At 39.4% G+C, this 21,237-nt stretch overlaps 1 protein-coding gene across 1 annotated transcript in view; it reads left to right on the forward strand.

The window, feature by feature from the left end:
• LOC103176394 (mucin-13) overlaps window positions 1-21,237 on the forward strand; it is a 33,565-nt gene that overhangs the window by 8,520 nt on the left and 3,808 nt on the right. Inside the window, exons 4-18 of the mRNA XM_042336249.1 lie at window positions 858-883; window positions 2,854-2,880; window positions 3,853-3,879; window positions 4,850-4,876; window positions 5,848-5,874; window positions 6,847-6,873; window positions 11,721-11,747; window positions 12,718-12,744; window positions 13,714-13,740; window positions 16,707-16,826; window positions 17,860-17,966; window positions 19,055-19,113; window positions 19,761-19,814; window positions 20,267-20,403; window positions 20,845-20,982. Coding sequence (XP_042192183.1) covers window positions 858-883; window positions 2,854-2,880; window positions 3,853-3,879; window positions 4,850-4,876; window positions 5,848-5,874; window positions 6,847-6,873; window positions 11,721-11,747; window positions 12,718-12,744; window positions 13,714-13,740; window positions 16,707-16,826; window positions 17,860-17,966; window positions 19,055-19,113; window positions 19,761-19,814; window positions 20,267-20,403; window positions 20,845-20,982 — 857 coding nt within the window. The remainder of the gene's footprint in view (window positions 1-857; window positions 884-2,853; window positions 2,881-3,852; window positions 3,880-4,849; window positions 4,877-5,847; window positions 5,875-6,846; window positions 6,874-11,720; window positions 11,748-12,717; window positions 12,745-13,713; window positions 13,741-16,706; window positions 16,827-17,859; window positions 17,967-19,054; window positions 19,114-19,760; window positions 19,815-20,266; window positions 20,404-20,844; window positions 20,983-21,237) is intronic.

Below are 21,237 nucleotides of genomic sequence, written 5' to 3' on the forward strand. Positions count from 1 at the left end.
AAGATCTCACCCACGGGAACCACTCAAAAAGGGAAAGCATTTGCTCCTGATGTCGAGGCCAGTAAATCCCCCAAATAAAATTGTTCATTATCATCAGAGCTGATGTGGGACAAGTTTGTATTTATATAGCGTCCTTCACGCTGTGCAGTGTCCCGGAGCACTTGACATTGTAGTGTCAACAATTGGCCGCTGCGTTCACCGACTACAAACTCAGTCACAACATATTGCAGTAAATCCTGTGAAGCCTTGAGACAGACACTCAATATAAAAGCTATTGTATCAAATGCAGGTATTAATTATTATTATTCCTACCCTATACATTTGGACATTGGATTGCACACAGAACTCTGATTGGAATGTTTTAGTTTTGTGAAAGAGATAACTGTTGTGTTTAGAAGCAAACACCCAAAGTTTGGGGTTCTGTGATTGACTGATCGATGTCAATTTGGAGCCACTTTTGTATAACAATGACAAACCAATTACATTCCATATGTATGTTACAGGTACTCCTGGGACCACCTTTACTGTCCCAACTAACACCATCACATGTGCTGCAGATACATTGTCATTTCTTTAAACATAGAGGTGCTGCGTTGATTGGATTCATTTCTTAAAAACTTTTTCAGTAGTTTTTGGGGATTGTCCCAGGGATTGGAACATTTATTTGGGAAAGAGATGATCAAATGACGGGTGTTTTAAAAACCACACGTGATTTTGGTGTAGTGTGAATGCCGGACAGACATTGATGTAGAGCGACGACACAAACCTCCTTCTCGCTCCACATCGCCGGGTTCAAAATGAAATGCTACTTTTATATAACACTTGTAAACAAATCACATTCAATATGTCTGTTACAGGTACATTCCTGCCGCAACTACTTCAGGTACAGTGTCATTCCTTTAAACATAGATGTTTTGTGTTGATTGGATTTGTTTCTTAAATACTTTTTCAGTATAAGTGCTCATAGGTGTTTCTATGTGTAAGTGTTAAAGATCTCACCCACGGGAACCACTCAAAAAGGGAAAGCATTTGCTCCTGATGTCGAGGCCAGTAAATCCCCCAAATAAAATTGTTCATTATCATCAGAGCTGATGTGGAACAAGTTTGTATTTATATAGCGTCCTTCACGCTGTGTAGTGTCCCGGAGCGCTTGACATTGTAGTGTGAAAAATTGGCCACTGTGTTCACCTCCAACAAACTCAGTCACAACATATTGCAGTAAATCCTGTGAAGCTTTGAGATAGACACTCAATATAAAAGCTATTGTATCAAATGCAGGTATTAATTATTATTATTCCTACCCTATACATTTGGACATTGGATTGCACACAGGACTCTGATTGGAATGTTTTAGTTTTGTTAAAGAGATGATGGAATAACTGTTGTGTTTAGAATCAAACACCCAAAGTTTGGGGTTCTGTGATTGACTGATCGATGTCAATTTGGAGCCACTTTTGTATAACAATGACAAACAAATTACATTCCATATGTATGTTACAGGTACTCCTGGGACCACCTTTACTGTCCCTACTAACACCATCACATGTGCTGCAGATACATTGTCATTTCTTTAAACATAGAGGTGCTGCGTTGATTGGATTCATTTCTTGAATACTTTTTCAGTAGTTTTTTGGGATTGTCCCAGGGATTGGAACATTTTTTGGGGGAAAGAAATGATCAAATGACGGGTGTTTTAAAAACCACACGTGATTTTGGTGTAGTGTGAATGCCGGACAGACATTGATGTAGAGCGACGACACAAACCTCCTTCTCGCTCCACATCGCCGGGTTCAAAATGAAATGCTACTTTTATATAACACTGGTAAACAAATCACATTCAATATGTCTGTTACAGGTACATCTACTGCCGCAACTACTTTAGGTACAGTGTCATTCCTTTAAACATAGATGTTTTGTGTTGATTGGATTTGTTTCTTAAATACTTTTTCAGTATAAGTGCTCATAGGTGTTTCTATGGGTAAGTGTTAAAGATCTCACCCACGGGAACCACTCAAAAAGGGAAAGCATTTGCTCCTGATGTCGAGGCCAGTAAATCCCCCAAATAAAATTGTTCATTATCATCAGAGCTGATGTGGGACAAGTTTGTATTTATATAGCGTCCTTCACGCTGTGTAGTGTCCCGGAGCGCTTGACATTGTAGTGTGAAAAATTGGCCGCTGTGTTCACCTACAACAAAGTCGGTCACAACATATTGCAGTAAATCCTGTGAAGCCTTGAGACAGACACTCGATATAAAAGCTATTGTATCAAATGCAGGTATTAATTATTATTATTCCTACCCTATACATTTGGACATTGGATTCCACACGGGACTCTGATTGGAATGTTTTAGTTTTCTGAAAGAGATGATGGAATAACTGTTGTGTTTAGAAGCAAACACCCAAAGTTTGGGGTTCTGTGATTGACTGATCGATGTCAATATGGAACCACTTTTGTAAAACAATTACCCACAAATTACATTCCATATGTATGTTACAGGTACTCCTGGGACCACCTTTACTGTCCCTACTAACACCATCACATGTGCTGCAGATACATTGTGATTTCTTTAAACATAGAGGTGCTGCGTTGATTGGATTCATTTCTTAAAAACTTTTTCAGTAGTTTTTGGGGATTGTCCCAGGGATTGGAACATTTATTTGGGAAAGAGATGATCAAATGACGGGTGTTTTAAAAACCACACGTGATTTTGGTGTAGTGTGAATGCCGGACAGACATTGATGTAGAGCGACGACACAAACCTCCTTCTCGCTCCACATCGCCGGGTTCAAAATGAAATGCTACTTTTATATAACACTTGTAAACAAATCACATTCAATATGTCTGTTACAGGTACATCTCCTGCCGCAACTACTTCAGGTACAGTGTCATTCCTTTAAACATAGATGTTTTGTGTTGATTGGATTTGTTTCTTAAATACTTTTTCAGTATAAGTGCTCATAGGTGTTTCTATGGGTAAGTGTTAAAGATCTCACCCACGGGAACCACTCAAAAAGGGAAAGCATTTGCTCCTGATGTCGAGGCCAGTAAATCCCCCAAATAAAATTGTTCATTATCATCAGAGCTGATGTGGAACAAGTTTGTATTTATATAGCGTCCTTCACGCTGTGTAGTGTCCCGGAGCGCTTGACATTGTAGTGTGAAAAATTGGCCACTGTGTTCACCTCCAACAAACTCAGTCACAACATATTGCAGTAAATCCTGTGAAGCCTTGAGATAGACACTCAATATAAAAGCTATTGTATCAAATGCAGGTATTAATTATTATTATTCCTACCCTATACATTTGGACATTGGATTGCACACAGGACTCTGATTGGAATGTTTTAGTTTTGTGAAAGAGATGATGGAATAACTGTTGTGTTTAGAAGCAAACACCCAAAGTTTGGGGTTCTGTGATTGACTGATCGATGTCAATTTGGAGCCACTTTTGTATAACAATGACAAACCAATTACATTCCATATGTATGTTACAGGTACTCCTGGGACCACCTTTACTGTCCCTACTAACACCATCACATGTGCTCCAGATACATTGTCATTTCTTTAAACATAGAGGTGCTGCGTTGATTGGATTCATTTCTTAAATACTTTTTCAGTAGTTTTTGGGGATTGTCCCAGGGATTGGAACATTTTTTGGGGGAAAGAAATGATCAAATGACGGGTGTTTTAAAAACCACACGTGATTTTGGTGTAGTGTGAATGCCGGACAGACATTGATGTAGAGCGACGACACAAACCTCCTTCTCGCTCCACATCGCCGGGTTCAAAATGAAATGCTACTTTTATATAACACTGGTAAACAAATCACATTCAATATGTCTGTTACAGGTACATCTACTGCCGCAACTACTTTAGGTACAGTGTCATTCCTTTAAACATAGATGTTTTGTGTTGATTGGATTTGTTTCTTAAATACTTTTTCAGTATAAGTGCTCATAGGTGTTTCTATGGGTAAGTGTTAAAGATCTCACCCACGGGAACCACTCAAAAAGGGAAAGCATTTGCTCCTGATGTCGAGGCCAGTAAATCCCCCAAATAAAATTGTTCATTATCATCAGAGCTGATGTGGGACAAGTTTGTATTTATATAGCGTCCTTCACGCTGTGTAGTGTCCCGGAGCGCTTGACATTGTAGTGTGAAAAATTGGCCGCTGTGTTCACCTACAACAAAGTCGGTCACAACATATTGCAGTAAATCCTGTGAAGCCTTGAGACAGACACTCGATATAAAAGCTATTGTATCAAATGCAGGTATTAATTATTATTATTCCTACCCTATACATTTGGACATTGGATTGCACACGGGACTCTGATTGGAATGTTTTAGTTTTCTGAAAGAGATGATGGAATAACTGTTGTGTTTAGAAGCAAACACCCAAAGTTTGGGGTTCTGTGATTGACTGATCGATGTCAATATGGAACCACTTTTGTATAACAATTACCCACAAATTACATTCCATATGTATGTTACAGGTACTCCTGGGACCACCTTTACTGTCCTACTAACACCATCACATGTGCTGCAGATACATTGTGATTTCTTTAAACATAGAGGTGCTGCGTTGATTGGATTCATTTCTTAAATACTTTTTCAGTAGTTTTTGGGGATTGTCCCAGGGATTGGAACATTTATTTGGGAAAGAGATGATCAAATGACGGGTGTTTTAAAAACCACACGTGATTTTGGTGTAGTGTGAATGCCGGACAGACATTGATGTAGAGCGACGACACAAACCTCCTTCTCGCTCCACATCGCCGGGTTCAAAATGAAATGCTACTTTTATATAACACTTGTAAACAAATCACATTCAATATGTCTGTTACAGGTACATCTACTGCCGCAACTACTTCAGGTACAGTGTCATTCCTTTAAACATAGATGTTTTGTGTTGATTGGATTTGTTTCTTAAATACTTTTTCAGTATAAGTGCTCATAGGTGTTTCTATGTGTAAGTGTTAAAGATCTCACCCACGGGAACCACTCAAAAAGGGAAAGCATTTGCTCCTGATGTCGAGGCCAGTAAATCCCCCAAATAAAATTGTTCATTATCATCAGAGCTGATGTGGGACAAGTTTGTATTTATATAGCGTCCTTCACGCTGTGTAGTGTCCCGGAGCGCTTGACATTGTAGTGTGAAAAATTGGCCGCTGCGTTCTCCTACAACAAACTCAGTCACAACATATTGCAGTAAATCCTGTGAAGCCTTGAGATAGACACTCGATATAAAAGCTATTGTATCAAATGCAGGTATTAATTATTATTATTCCTACCCTATACATTTAGACATTGGAGTGCACACAGAACTCTGATTCGAATGTTTTAGTTTTGTGAAAGAGATGATGGAATAACTGTTGTGTTTAGAAGCAAACACCCAAAGTTTGGGGTTCTGTGATTGACTGATCGATGTCAATATGGAACCACTTTTGTATAACAATTACCCACAAATTACATTCCATATGTATGTTACAGGTACTCCTGGGACCACCTTTATTGTCCCTACTAACACCATCACATGTGCTGCAGATACATTGTCATTTCTTTAAACATAGAGGTGCTGCGATGATTAAATTCACTTCTTAAATACTTTTTCAGTAGTTTTTGGGGATTGTCCCAGGGATTGGAACATTTATTTGGGAAAGAGATGATCAAATGACGGGTGTTTTAAAAACCACACGTGATTTTGGTGTAGTGTGAATGCCGGACAGACATTGATGTAGAGCGACGACACAAACCTCCTTCTCGCTCCACATCGCCAGGTTCAAAATGAAATGCTACTTTTATATAACACTTGTAAACAAATCACATTCAATATGTCTGTTACAGGTACATCTACTGCCACAACTCCTTCAGGTACAGTGTCATTCCTTTAAACATAGATGTTTTGTGTCGATTGGATTTGTTTCTTAAATACTTTTTCAGTATAAGTGCTTATAGGTGTTTCTATGTGTAAGTGTTAAAGATCTCACCCACGGGAACCACTCAAAAAGAAAAAGCATTTGCTCCTGATGTCGAGGCCAGTAAATCCCCCAAATAAAATTGTTCATTATCAATCAGAGCTGATGTGGAACAAGTTTGTATTTATATAGCGTCCTTCACGCTGTGTAGTGTCCCGGAGCGCTTGACATTGTAGTGTGAAAAATTGGCCGCTGCGTTCACCTCCAACAAACTCAGTCACAACATATTGCAGTAAATCCTGTGAAGCCTTGAGATAGACACTCGATATAAAAGCTATTGTATCAAATGCAGGTATTAATTATTATTATTCCTACCCTATACATTTGGACATTGGATTGCACACAGGACTCTGATTGGAATGTTTTAGTTTTGTGAAAGAGATGATGGAATAACTGTTGTGTTTAGAAGCAAACACCCAAAGTTTGGGGTTCTGTGATTGACTGATCGATGTCAATATGGAACCACTTTTGTATAACAATTACCCACAAATTACATTCCATATGTATGTTACAGGTACTCCTGGGACCACCTTTGCTGTCCCTACTAACACCATCACATGTGCTCCAGATACATTGTGATTTCTTTAAACATAGAGGTGCTGCGATGATTGGATTCATTTCTTAAATACTTTTTCAGTAGTTTTTGGGGATTGTCCCAGGGATTGGAAATTTTTTTTGGGAAAGAGATGATCAAATGACAGGTGTTTTAAAAACCACACGTGATTTTGGTGTAGTGTGAATGCCGGACAGACATTGATGTAGAGCGACGACACAAACCTTCTTCTCGCTCCACATCGCCGGGTTCAAAATGAAATGCTACTTTTATATAACACTGGTAAACAAATCACATTCAATATGTCTGTTACAGGTACATCTACTGCCGCAACTACTTCAGGTACAGTGTCATTTCTTTAAACATAGATGTTTTGTGTCGATTGGATTTGTTTCTTAAATACTTTTTCAGTATAAGTGCTCATAGGTGTTTCTATGGGTAAGTGTTAAAGATCTCACCCACGGGAACCACTCAAAAAGGGAAAGCATTTGCTCCTGATGTCGAGGCCAGTAAATCCCCCAAATAAAATTGTTCATTATCATCAGAGCTGATGTGGGACAAGTTTGTATTTATATAGCGTCCTTCACGCTGTGTAGTGTCCCGGAGCGCTTGACATTGTAGTGTGAAAAATTGGCCGCTGTGTTCACCTACAACAAACTCAGTCACAACATATTGCAGTAAATCCTGTGAAGCCTTGAGACAGACACTCGATATAAAAGCTATTGTATCAAATGCAGGTATTAATTATTATTATTCCTACCCTATACATTTGGACATTGGATTCCACACGGGACTCTGATTGGAATGTTTTAGTTTTCTGAAAGAGATGATGGAATAACTGTTGTGTTTAGAAGCAAACACCCAAAGTTTGGGGTTCTGTGATTGACTGATCGATGTCAATATGGAACCACTTTTGTATAACAATTACCCACAAATTACATTCCATATGTATGTTACAGGTACTCCTGGGACCACCTTTACTGTCCCTACTAACACCATCACATGTGCTGCAGATACATTGTGATTTCTTTAAACATAGAGGTGCTGCGTTGATTGGATTCATTTCTTAAATACTTTTTTTCAGTAGTTTTTGGGGATTGTCCCAGGGATTGGAACATTTATTTGGGAAAGAGATGATCAAATGACGGGTGTTTTAAAAACCACACGTGATTTTGGTGTAGTGTGAATGCCGGACAGACATTGATGTAGAGCGACGACACAAACCTTGTTCTCGCTCCACATCGCCAGGTTCAAAATGAAATGCTACTTTTATATAACACTTGTAAACAAATCACATTCAATATGTCTGTTACAGGTACATCTACTGCCGCAGCTACTTCAGGTACAGTGTCATTCCTTTAAACATAGATGTTTTGTGTCGATTGGATTTGTTTCTTAAATACTTTTTCAGTATAAGTGCTTATAGGTGTTTCTATGTGTAAGTGTTAAAGATCTCACCCACGGGAACCACTCAAAAAGAAAAAGCATTTGCTCCTGATGTCGAGGCCAGTAAATCCCCCAAATAAAATTGTTCATTATCAATCAGAGCTGATGTGGAACAAGTTTGTATTTATATAGCGTCCTTCACGCTGTGTAGTGTCCTGGAGCGCTTGACATTGTAGTGTGAAAAATTGGCCGCTGCGTTCTCCTACAACAAACTCAGTCACAACATATTGCAGTAAATCCTGTGAAGCCTTGAGATAGACACTCGATATAAAAGCTATTGTTTCAAATGCAGGTATTAATTATTATTATTCCTACCCTATACATTTGGACATTGGATTGCACACAGGACTCTGATTGGAATGTTTTAGTTTTGTGAAAGAGATGATGGAATAACTGTTGTGTTTAGAAGCAAACACCCAAAGTTTGGGGTTCTGTGATTGACTGATCGATGTCAATATGGAACCACTTTTGTATAACAATTACCCACAAATTACATTCCATATGTATGTTACAGGTACTCCTGGGACCACCTTTACTGTCCCTACTAACACCATCACATGTGCTCCAGATACATTGTGATTTCTTTAAACATAGAGGTGCTGCGATGATTGGATTCATTTCTTAAATACTTTTTCAGTAGTTTTTTGGGATTGTCCCAGGGATTGGAAATTTTTTTTGGGGAAAGAGATGATCAAATGACAGGTGTTTTAAAAACCACACGTGATTTTGGTGTAGTGTGAATGCCGGACAGACATTGATGTAGAGCGACGACACAAACCTTGTTCTCGCTCCACATCGCCGGGTTCAAAATGAAATGCTACTTTTATATAACACTGGTAAACAAATCACATTCAATATGTCTGTTACAGGTACATCTCCTGCCGCAGCTACTTCAGGTACAGTGTCATTTCTTTAAACATAGATGTTTTGTGTCGATTGGATTTGTTTCTTAAATACTTTTTCAGTATGAGTGCTTATAGGTGTTTCTATGTGTAAGTGTTAAAGATCTCACCCACGGGAACCACTCTAAAAGAGAAAGCATTTCCTCCTGATGTCGAGGCCAGTAAATCCCGCAAATAAAATTGTTCATTATCATCAGAGCTGATGTGGGACAAGTTTGTATTTATTTTGCATCCTTCGCGCTGTGTAGTGTCCTCGAGCGCTTGACATTGTAGTGTGAAAAATTGGCCACTGTGTTCACCTCCAACAAACTCAGTCACAACATATTGCAGTAAATCCTGTGAAGCCTTGAGACAGACACTCGATATAAAAGCTATTGTATCAAATGCAGGTATTAATTATTATTATTCCTACCTTATACATCTGGATATTGGATTGCACACAGGACTCTGATTGGAACATTTGAATTTTTTGAAATTGACGATGGAATTACCGTTGTGTTAAGAAGCAAACAGCCAAATTTTGGAGTTTCTGTGATTGTTGATCAGGAGAGATAAAACATGCCTTCCTGCTCCACATCGCCAGCTTCAAAATTAAGTGCTGCCTTTTATATAAGACTTGAAAATAAATTACATTCCATTTGTGTGTACAGGTTCAGCTCTATCTACTTCCGGTAACCCAGGAACTCCAGGTACAGTCTCATTTCATTAAACATAGATGTTTTGTGTTGATTGGATTTGTTTTTTCAATGTAAGTGTTTATATGTTTCGATGTGATAGGCAGACAGCTATTCCCAAAGGTCTGTGTCAGCCTGTCCCAGTCAGCACCATTGTGGGTTGTGGGATCAAGCTTCATGTTGGCACTTTGAGTTTGTCGTCTGGGCTGAAACTCCAGGACGGTGCTGGGGGAACGTTTAGAGGTGATGGCCTTCCAATGAGACCTGAAAATGAGATCCTTTCTGTCCGTTCAGGCCGATGTTAAAGATCTCACCTACGGGAACCACTCACAAAGAGAAAGCATTTGCTCCTGATGTCGAGGCCAGTAAATCCCCCAAATAAAATTGTTCATTTTCATCAGAGCTGATGTGGGACAAGTTTGTATTGATATAGCGTCCTTCACGCTGTGTAGTGTCCTCAAGCGCTTGACATTGTAGTGTGAAAAATTGGCCGCTGCGTTCACCTACAATAAACTCAGTCACAACATATTGCAATAAATCCTGTGAAGCCTTGAGATAGACACTCGATATAAAAGCTATTGTATCAAATGCAGGTATTAATTATTATTATTCCTACCCTATACATTTGGACATTGGATTGCACACGGGACTCTGATTGGAATGTTTTAGTTTTGTGAAAGAGATGATGGAATAACTGTTGTGTTAAGAAGCAAACACCCAAAGTTTGGGGTTCTGTGATTGACTGATCGATGTCAATATGGAACCACTTTTGTATAACAATGACAAACCAATTACATTCCATATGTATGTTACAGGTACTCCTGGGACCACCTTTACTGTCCCTACTAACACCATCACATGTGCTGCAGATACATTGTCATTTCTTTAAACATAGAGGTGCTGCGATGATTGGATTCATTTCTTAAATACTTTTTCAGTAGTTTTTGGGGATTGTCCCAGGGATTGGAACATTTTTTTGGGAAAGAAATGATCAAATGACAGGTGTTTTAAAAACCACACGTGATTTTGGTGTAGTGTGAATGCCGGACAGACATTGATGTAGAGCGACGACACAAACCTCCTTCTCGCTCCACATCGCCGGGTTCAAAATGAAATGCTACTTTTATATTACACTGGTAAACAAATCACATTCAATATGTCTGTTACAGGTACATCTACTGCCACACCTACTCCAGGTACAGTGTCACTCCTTTAAACATAGATGTTTTGTGTTGATTGGATTTGTTTCTTAAATACTTTTTCAGTATAAGTGCTTATAGGTGTTTCTATGTGTAAGTGTTAAAGATCTCACCCACGGGAACCACTCAAAAAGGGAAAGCATTTGTTCCTGATGTCGAGGCCAGTAAATCCCCCAAATAAAATTGTTCATTATCATCAGAGCTGATGTGGGACAAGTTTGTATTGATATAGCGTCCTTCACGCTGTGTCGTGTCCCGAAGCGCTTGACATTGTAGTGTGAAAAATTGGCCGCTGTGTTCACCTCCAACAAACTCAGTCACAACATATTGCAGTAAATCCTGTGAAGCCTTGAGACAGACACTCGATATAAAAGCTATTGTTTCAAATGCAGGTATTAATTATTATTATTCCTACCCTATACATTTGGACATTGGATTGCACACAGGACTCTGATTGGAATGTTTTAGTTTTGTGAAAGAGATGATGGAATAACTGTTGTGTTAAGAAGCAAACACCCAAAGTTTGGGGTTCTGTGATTGACTGATCGATGTCAATTTGGAGCCACTTTTGTATAACAATGACAAACCAATTACATTCCATATGTATGTTACAGGTACTCCTGGGACCACCTTTATTGTCCCTACTAACACCATCACATGTGCTGCAGATACATTGTCATTTCTTTAAACATAGAGGTGCTGCGTTGATTGGATTCATTTCTTAAATACTTTTTCAGTAGTTTTTTGGGATTGTCCCAGGGATTGGAACATTTTTTGGGGAAAGAGATGATCAAATGACAGGTGTTTTAAAAACCACACGTGATTTTGGTGTAGTGTGAATGCCGGACAGACATTGATGTAGAGCGACGACACAAACCTCCTTCTCGCTCCACATCGCCAGGTTCAAAATGAAATGCTCCTTTTATATAACACTGGTAAACAAATCACATTCAATATGTCTGTTACAGGTACATCTACTGCCGCAACTACTTCAGGTACAGTGTCACTCCTTTAAACATAGATGTTTTGTGTTGATTGGATTTGTTTCTTAAATACTTTTTTAGTATAAGTGCTCATAGGTGTTTCTATGTGTAAGTGTTAAAGATCTCACCCACGGGAACCATTCAAAAAGGGAAAGCATTTCCTCCTGATGTCGAGGCCAGTAAATCCCCCAAATAAAATTGTTCATTATCATCAGAGCTGATGTGGGACAAGTTTGTATTTATATAGCGTCCTTCACGCTGTGTAGTGTCCCGGAGCGCTTGACATTGTAGTGTGAAAAATTGGCCACTGCGTTCACCTACAACAAACTCAGTCACAACATATTGCAGTAAATCCTGTGAAGCCTTGAGATAGACACTCGATATAAAAGCTATTGTATCAAATGCAGGTATTAATTATTATTATTCCTACCCTATACATTTGGACATTGGATTGCACACAGAACTCTGATTGGAATGTTTTAGTTTTGTGAAAGAGATGATGGAATAACTGTTGTGTTAAGAAGCAAACACCCAAAGTTTGGGGTTCTGTGATTGACTGATCGATGTCAATATGGAACCACTTTTGTATAACAATGACAAACCAATTACATTCCATATGTATGTTACAGGTACTCCTGGGACCACCTTTATTGTCCTACTAACACCATCACATGTGCTGCAGATACATTGTCATTTCTTTAAACATAGAGGTGCTGCGTTGATTGGATTCATTTCTTAAATACTTTTTCAGTAGTTTTTTGGGATTGTCCCAGGGATTGGAACATTTTTTGGGGAAAGAGATGATCAAATGACAGGTGTTTTAAAAACCACACGTGATTTTGGTGTAGTGTGAATGCCGGACAGACATTGATGTAGAGCGACGACACAAACCTCCTTCTCGCTCCACATCGCCGGGTTCAAAATGAAATGCTCCTTTTATATAACACTGGTAAACAAATCACATTCAATATGTCTGTTACAGGTACATCTACTGCCGCAACTACTTCAGGTACAGTGTCACTCCTTTAAACATAGATGTTTTGTGTTGATTGGATTTGTTTCTTAAATACTTTTTTAGTATAAGTGCTCATAGGTGTTTCTATGTGTAAGTGTTAAAGATCTCACCCACGGGAACCATTCAAAAAGGGAAAGCATTTCCTCCTGATGTCGAGGCCAGTAAATCCCCCAAATAAAATTGTTCATTATCATCAGAGCTGATGTGGGACAAGTTTGTATTTATATAGCGTCATTCACGCTGTGTAGTGTCCCGGAGCGCTTGACATTGTAGTGTGAAAAATTGGCCACTGCGTTCACCTACAACAAACTCAGTCACAACATATTGCAGTAAATCCTGTGAACCTTGAGATAGACACTCGATATAAAAGCTATTGTATCAAATGCAGGTATTAATTATTATTATTCCTACCCTATACATTTGGACATTGGATTGCACACAGAACTCTGATTGGAATGTTTTAGTTTTGTGAAAGAGATGATGGAATAACTGTTGTGTTAAGAAGCAAACACCCAAAGTTTGGGGTTCTGTGATTGACTGATCGATGTCAATATGGAACCACTTTTGTATAACAATGACAAACCAATTACATTCCATATGTATGTTACAGGTACTCCTGGGACCACCTTTACTGTCCCTACTAACACCATCACATGTGCTCCAGATACATTGTCATTTCTTTAAACATAGAGGTGCTGCATTGATTGGATTCATTTCTTAAATACTTTTTCAGTAGTTTTTTGGGATTGTCCCAGGGATTGGAAATTTTTTGGGGAAAGAAATGATCAAATGACAGGTGTTTTAAAAACCACACGTAATTTTGGTGTAGTGTGAATGCCGGACAGACATTGATGTAGAGCGACGACACAAACCTCCTTCTCGCTCTACATCGCCGGGTTCAAAATGAAATGCTACTTTTATATTACACTGGTAAATAAATCACATTCAATATGTCTGTTACAGGTACATCTGCTTCCACACCTTCTCCAGGTACAGTGTCACTCCTTTAAACATAGATGTTTTGTGTTGATTGGATTTGTTTCTTAAATACTTTTTCAGTATAAGTGCTCATAGGTGTTTCTATGTGTAAGTGTTAAAGATCTCACCCACGGGAACTACTCAAAAAGAGAAAGCATTTGCTCCTGATGTCGAGGCCAGTAAATCTCCCAAATAAAATTGTTCATTATCATCAGAGCTGATGTGGGACAAGTTTATATTTATATAGTGTCCTTCACGCTGTGTAGTGTCCCGGAGCGCTTGACATTGTAGTGTGAAAAATTGGCCGCTGCGTTCACCTCCAACAAACTCAGTCACAACATATTGCAGTAAATCCTGTGAACCTTGAGACAGACACTCGACGTAAAAGCTATTGTATCAAATGCAGGTATTAATTATTATTATTCCTACCCTATACATTTGGACATTGGATTGCACACGGGACTCTGATTGGAACATTTGAATTTTTTGAAAGAGATGATGGAATTATCGTTATGTTAAGATGCAAACAGTCAAATTTTGGAGTTTCTGTGATTGTTGATAAGGAGAGATAAAACATGCCTTCCTGCTCCACATCGCCAGCTTCAAAATTAAGTGCTGCTTTTTATATAAGACTTGAAAATAAATTACATTCAATATATCTGTACAGCTTCGGCTATACCTTCTACCGGTAACTCCAGGTACATTCTCATTTCATCTGTCCGTTCAGATTACATTAGAGATGGCATTTTTGGTCATTGAAAGCATATTTGTGGTGAGACAAGTTTTTTTTTTGTTTGATGAAATGTTGCTAATGCACTTATTTTACATTGGAACTCTTTCTCTCTACTCCTTCCTGGTGGTTAGGAACTGCAGATAATTACCCATTTGATTTTAGAATACGTTAATTTGTAGGACATGCTCCTGATTCAGAAAGTTGTGGATATTCCAGGATATTCACGCCAGGATATTGCAGTACAGTGCTGGGAGTTGCTGCACTGTCGTAAGTGCTTCTCTTCAGATGAGATGTTAAATATTTCTCCAGGTGTCCTGACCAATAATCCTCCAGATAAAAATGACTCATTCTCTTCATCGATGTAGGGCATTGTTGTGGACAAATCAATTAAATATACACAGATACTGTAAAGTGCTTTGAGACATTTTGATAGCATGATAAGGCATTATATCAAATGCAAGGATTATTAGTATTTACACTTGTGTTTCTGATTGTTAAGTAGTTATTAAGTAGTTCCTTTACTGCCCTATTACAAATTACTTTCTTAACTACTTTTGCAGTTTCGTATTGACTTTGTGCTGCATATAAATGCCTAATATTTAAAACATTTGTTTACACGTACCGGTGGAACAAATCCTCCTCCAAATTGAGGAACACCTGGTATGAAATGTGCAACACGGCTCACTTGTAGACAATCTAAGTGATAGATAGAGATTATTGATTGTTCGCCTCAAGTCTGTTTGTGGGGCACTGCTGTGTGTAAAATGGCTGCTTCATGTACGAACAAAACACACAGTCACACCACTCTACTGTATATGCTGTGAAGCGCTTTGAGATGTCTCAGGGATGTGATAGGGCGCTATATCAAATGCAAGGATTATTATTGTATCATTGAACTTAAATTGTACGTTAGTAGTTCAAAAAGTTGAATTTTTTTTGATTTTCAAGTTTAAAACAAGAACAACTTGCATTTCTATAGCGCCCTTCACGTGGGGCAGCATCCCGGAGCGCTTGACAGTGGCGGAACCTGACCCTGAGCCGGGGGGGGGAAGAGGGAGGGATGAGGGAGGTGACCTTAAGCCCCATCAAAAAGGATTGGGGAGGCAGGGGGCAAGGTGGAGGGATTGAGTAAGAGAGTTCCAGGGTTTCGGGGCATCGTGGCTGAAGGCACGGCCACCGATGGGGTAATTCATGACTGGAATTGGGTGCCAGTAAAGGGTGGTTGGTTGAGGCCAGGATATTGGACTTATTCAGAACAAAGCTCGATGCTGTGATGGGAAGACACACATGTGGGTAATCAGGAGGGATAAGATTGGATGGGCCAAAGGGCCATCTTCACCCAAACTGATCTTGCGATCGAAACATAACATGTCGTTGATGTTCGATATATGGGTTTTCAGAAGGCACTTTGAGGTACTGCATGGAAAACTGGTCGTGAAAATTAGAGCACATTGTATTAATAGTAAATTAGATAAAGAAATGGCACAGAGATGGAATGCAGAGAGCAGGAGTAAATGCTGCATGGATTTGGGTGGGTGTAATTATTAGCTCCTGAGTGGTTTAAACGTAGTTGGTAAATACGCAGGTTTGGCTGCTGAGGGCCAGATGCCAGGTTTGAGAAATATCCACGTGCCGTGGGCTGCGTAAGCAATATTTTATTGTGGAACTTTCACTCTCTCAAGCTACTGATGCCCGTGTTTGTATATCAGGCTAGACACAAATCTGCCTCCTTCTAAATATTGCTGATTATTGACACGACTGTTTGTGGCACGCTGCTGTGCGCAATTGGCTGCCGCGTTTCGCCCAAAAGAATCCACAGTCAATTTGCTTTACTGGGTATCCTGTGAAGCGCTTTGAGACATCTCAATGACGAGATGAGGCCCCCATATCAAATGCAAGGATTATTGTATAAACACAGAAGTCGCTGGGAACACGCAGTAGGTCAGGCAGCATCCATGGAGAGACAGGAAATGTTTCAGAACCAGATTGTTCTTTCGTCAGAACCGGATTGTTGTTGTTGTTGTTGTTATTAAGCCGGGCAGAGCTTAAGCCCCTGGTGACCGGCTCCTGATTGGCTCAGGCCCTGCGTGTCGCCTGAATTTGCTCAGGGGACAATGAACTTGGAAATGGTTCGCGAGCCGGATGAAATCATCCCCTGGGCCGGATGTGGCCCGTGGGCCACCAGTAGGACCACTTTGAATGAAGTTGCCTGCTTGCACCTCAATACAAGAATTTATTTTTCTAGCTCAGGGTTATTGTTTCGAAGACACTTGCATCGAACCCGCAGACTGTGTGAATCTGATTGACGGCTACCAATGCCGATGCCCACTCGGTTTCTACTATGAAAATAAAGAATGTATACCAGGTAAGGGTACAGATGATCTGAGACACTGTGATCACCCCATTTCATTCATATTTTGCAGAATTTTGTAGAAGCTTTAATCTGTTTGATGATCTTTCTGTATTTTTCAGAAAAGGAAAGCAGAAATGTTGAGGGTTTTTTGCTTGTTCATTTGCAATTAACCTGTCAAGATAATAATAATAATATGGTCACTCAATCCACACCCGTTTGATGGACATTGATGTGCATAATTGGCTGCCGCGTTTTGCCCGCAAAATACACAGTCAATTCACTTTACAGTATATTTTGTGAAGCGTTCCGATACGTCTTGAAGATGTGATAAAGCGCTGTGTCAAATGCAGGGATTATTATTAAAATATTTCAATACGTACGATCAAAATGGTATTGAGTAACTTGATAGAAGCAACATTTTATTTGAGGGCTAACACCTTAAGAATGATGAGAACCTGCTGGAGACTGAGCAATATGGTATTTGTCAGTATGGCACATGTAAAGTGGCCGGATGTGGGTTCTCATGGTTCGTGGCAGATGATGCTGAACCCTGCAGGCCATAGCCTTAATGGGTAGGGCAGTCCTAGCTGGACAAGCAGCAGGAAAGCTGGCCAGACAGCGCTCTCAATGGCAAGCAGTGTGGTTTTAGCTGGTTAGACTCCAGTAATTACCCCAGTGCACACTCGGGGGTCCCCAAGCCTTGGCTCTCGCCAACCTGCGCCTTATACTTTCCGGAATTAGGTAAGCGGGATGTGTCCCTGCAGGGAGAGAGAGAGAGAGAGAGCGCATTCCTTTCCAACAATCTCTCACTGTGATTTCCATGTGTAGATGGGATGGATGGAAATATCAGGTTGGTTTGGAGACTCTTAAGCACTGTGATGGGTTTTCCGCATGTGTCAGACACCCGGCTGAACAAACAAAAATGATTGGGATCCTCTCTCGCGATGGCTATTTAGTTCACTCAATAGTTTCATGTGTCGGCCTGTCCACTGACCGATTTTTGAAGTTTGAATAAGATGTAAGAATTCTGTTTTTCAACATTTAGGCAAGACCTTCTCAGGAGGTATGAATGTTGATGAAACATTCTCTCCAGCAATGGAAAAACCAGATTCTCAGGAATACAAGGAAATACATGACTCGATAATCAATTTTGTGAGTATTCCTATCTTTATAAATCTTTATTTGTTTATTTGTTAAGTAAATCCTGATTTTTATGACAAGACAATGAATCACTTGAAAAAAATTGCATTAGGAAACTGTAAGGGGCAAATAAATAATTGTCAGATGTTGAATCTTTAATATATATTCTAATATATTATATATTTGTATCTCTGTGTCAGACTCTGCCACTGTCAAACAGTACAAACAAGTTGTTGTTGTAATATACTGTAGCAGGAAAGGCAGGTAATGAGCTTAGATGTAATAATTGCCAAATAGTGAACTCTCAGTTCTATCCCTCTTGCAATGAGGAAGCACAGAGGAATATTACATGGAAAGTCCGCAATCACTAGCCTTGTCCATCTCTTAGTCACTACTGTAGTTTTGGCAGAAGCCAAGAAGCTTCAAAGCCCTATGAGCAGCAACTAGTGCAAGGCATCCATAGGAGAGGTTAAATGTATTAAAGGTACAATAAACACAATTACAAAGGTAAAGTTTGCAGAGCAATTGGATGGAGCAGTGGGCCAATTAATTAACACATTGATACTTCTGAGACCTGAGTTCAAGACAGTCCTCTTCTATACAATTATTTATTATTTAATACAATACGTATCGTACGCAATAAGAAAAAACTTTCTTCCGATAAAGAATTAAAATGTTGTATTTGATGTGAAAGATGCTACATAAATGTCAAATCACGTCACATTTCTGCAAGTGGTAGTGACTGTGTATTTGTAGGCTAACGTGGCAGCCAAATTACATGCAGCAATGTCTCACAAACAGACGTGAAGTGAATGACCAATTTTTATCTGGAGGGTTGTTGGTCAGGCGACTGAGAGAAACTCCCTTCTCTTTTCGAACAGTGCCTTAATACCTTTAATATCCAACTGCATAAGCAAGCAGGACCTTGGTTTATTGTTTCATCCAAAGCACGGCACCTCTACCAATATATTTTTCCCAGCGCCCCCAGGCACCGTGTTAGTCTGGCCGCCGACAAACTCCAAGACCTGATGGGGGTTTAAACCTATAACCTTCTGTCCCAAAGGTTTACAAATTTAACATTTTAAACTTTTTCTTTACAGCTTAATGGTGCACTCAATAAGACTGATACGTACATTACTTCAATAGTATTGAAACTCAGGTAAGGGAAAAACCCTTCAGTTTTACATCTATTTGAAACAAATGTTGACTATTTGATGCATTGAAATATAAATATACAGGGTGACCCTCATCGTATGTGGTGTTTGAGGTCCATAAAATTGCACATTGTATTAATTACAATAGGGTTGGGCTGGTCAAGTCACCGCTGGTGTGAAGCGCACGTGTGCAGGAAGCCTCTTCCAAGTGTTCTAGCCGGAGAGCTTACACCTGGCCATGTGGCTTCATGTGCCAGCAGTGGCAACACCAGAAGCACTTCCGATACAAGCAAACTTGTGCTTCGGCAAAGGCGTCTTATAGACTATAGTCCTGTAGCAGAAAGTACCAATAGCATCAAAATATAGGACATTGCTATCTCCCACCTCAGATTGTAAACCTCAGCAATGTCAGCACTGACTGGACTGGATTGGAGAAAATGGTCAGAAAGTTAGAGATTTGGGCTGATTTCTCTTGATTGTCAGTTAATTGAGACCTCTGGTGGAGAGAACAGGGAAAGTTACAAACAGTGCCAGAATACTGTAATTCCCAATGAATTTGAGTCCGATTGTGTCTGATTAATCTGATGAAATGTTTGCTGGACTCCCTCCAGCACTATTTTTTTTTTAAAAATGTTTTTTTTTGTTCTTTTAGTGCTGCAACCAAAACAATACAAGGATCAGAGCAGGAAAAAACAAGAAGCGCATGGTAAAAAGATACAAAAGCATGAGTATAATTAAGAGGAGTGAAAGCGAAAGCATCATTACACAAGACAACAAAATAGTAACCACTGTCCATCTCCTTCGTAATCGAATAGGCAGTTATTCAGTGAAAGCAACACCAGGAAATTGTAATGTGAAAATCAAGAAAGATATTAATTTCCCCACAGACCTTGGATAGATTCTTATAAATGTAATAATAATAATAATAATAATAATAATCCTTGCATTTGATATAGCGCTTTTCACGTCGGGAGGACGTCCCAAAGCGCTTCACAGAACACACTGTAAAGTGAATTGACTGTATATTTGTGGGCGAACGCGGCAGCCCAGTTGTATATCCTTGTCCCAACAAGAACAACAACACATTACATTTGCATAGCGCCTTTCACTTCGGGAGGACAATATTCCAATCAATATTGTTATTTCATTTGGTTGTAGGAGGAAGGCTGGGACTATTATTGCACGGGTTGTAAATATATTTGATAAAAATTCTCCTGTGGCAGAGAAAGATGTGAAAACTGCCATAAATGATGCTGCAGCAAGTCAACCTAACTCTATTTTTGCAAACTTTGAGCGTAAGTACTGTTATGTTATTTTTGAAGTTTTTTTTACAATATTTACAATTGGGTGGGTGGGTGGATGAGTGAGTGAGTGAGTGAGTGAGTGAGCGAGCGAGCGATTGTTGATACAAAATGAAAAACATGAACGCTGGTTTAATTTTGTGTAGCAATACTGTTAATTTATTTTCCTTTATTGAAGCAGAAATAAAATGAATGTGAAATAAAAGATTCACGTGCACGCATGAAATATCGGAATAAGAAAGACACTATGGCCAAAAAGTTGTGATATCTATCCTATTATCTAAAACAACGCATGACTATCATCATTTCTTTAAGACTTATTAGACATTCTTATGATATTTGTAATGGTATGACTTTTTAGTCGCCCTGTATATAAATTCTTAGCGTGGATACTAAACGTCAGAAAAGTAAACTATTTTCTTCCTCTTTTAACAGCATTGAAGGGATGCTCTCTAATTACATGTGAATCCCAAAGCACTTCAGGTTGTTCTGACAGCAATGGAACCCCACCTCAATGTATATGCGAAACAGGATATTACCAGCTAAATATTTATGACAGAGCATGCAAATTAGGTATTTACATTTAAACATTGTTTTCATATTCCAGCAAGACCACCTTACAGTTCTAATATTTACATCAGTGGAGTCCTGTAGCTCAGTGGTTAGAGCATCGCCTCATAAGCGAGAGACATGGGTTTGATTCCCGGGCTGGGCGAAACCTTGGGCAAGTTTCCTCACTCCACACGCCTCTGTTTACCCAGCAGTAAGTAGGAACCCGGTTGTTAGTCGATTGGCGGATCACTTTTCTGAGGTTAATAATTCCTTCAA

The sequence above is a fragment of the Callorhinchus milii genome, unplaced genomic scaffold, assembly GCF_018977255.1.
Source record: "Callorhinchus milii isolate IMCB2004 unplaced genomic scaffold, IMCB_Cmil_1.0 Scaffold6, whole genome shotgun sequence".
In the NCBI taxonomy this organism is placed as follows: domain Eukaryota; kingdom Metazoa; phylum Chordata; class Chondrichthyes; order Chimaeriformes; family Callorhinchidae; genus Callorhinchus; species Callorhinchus milii.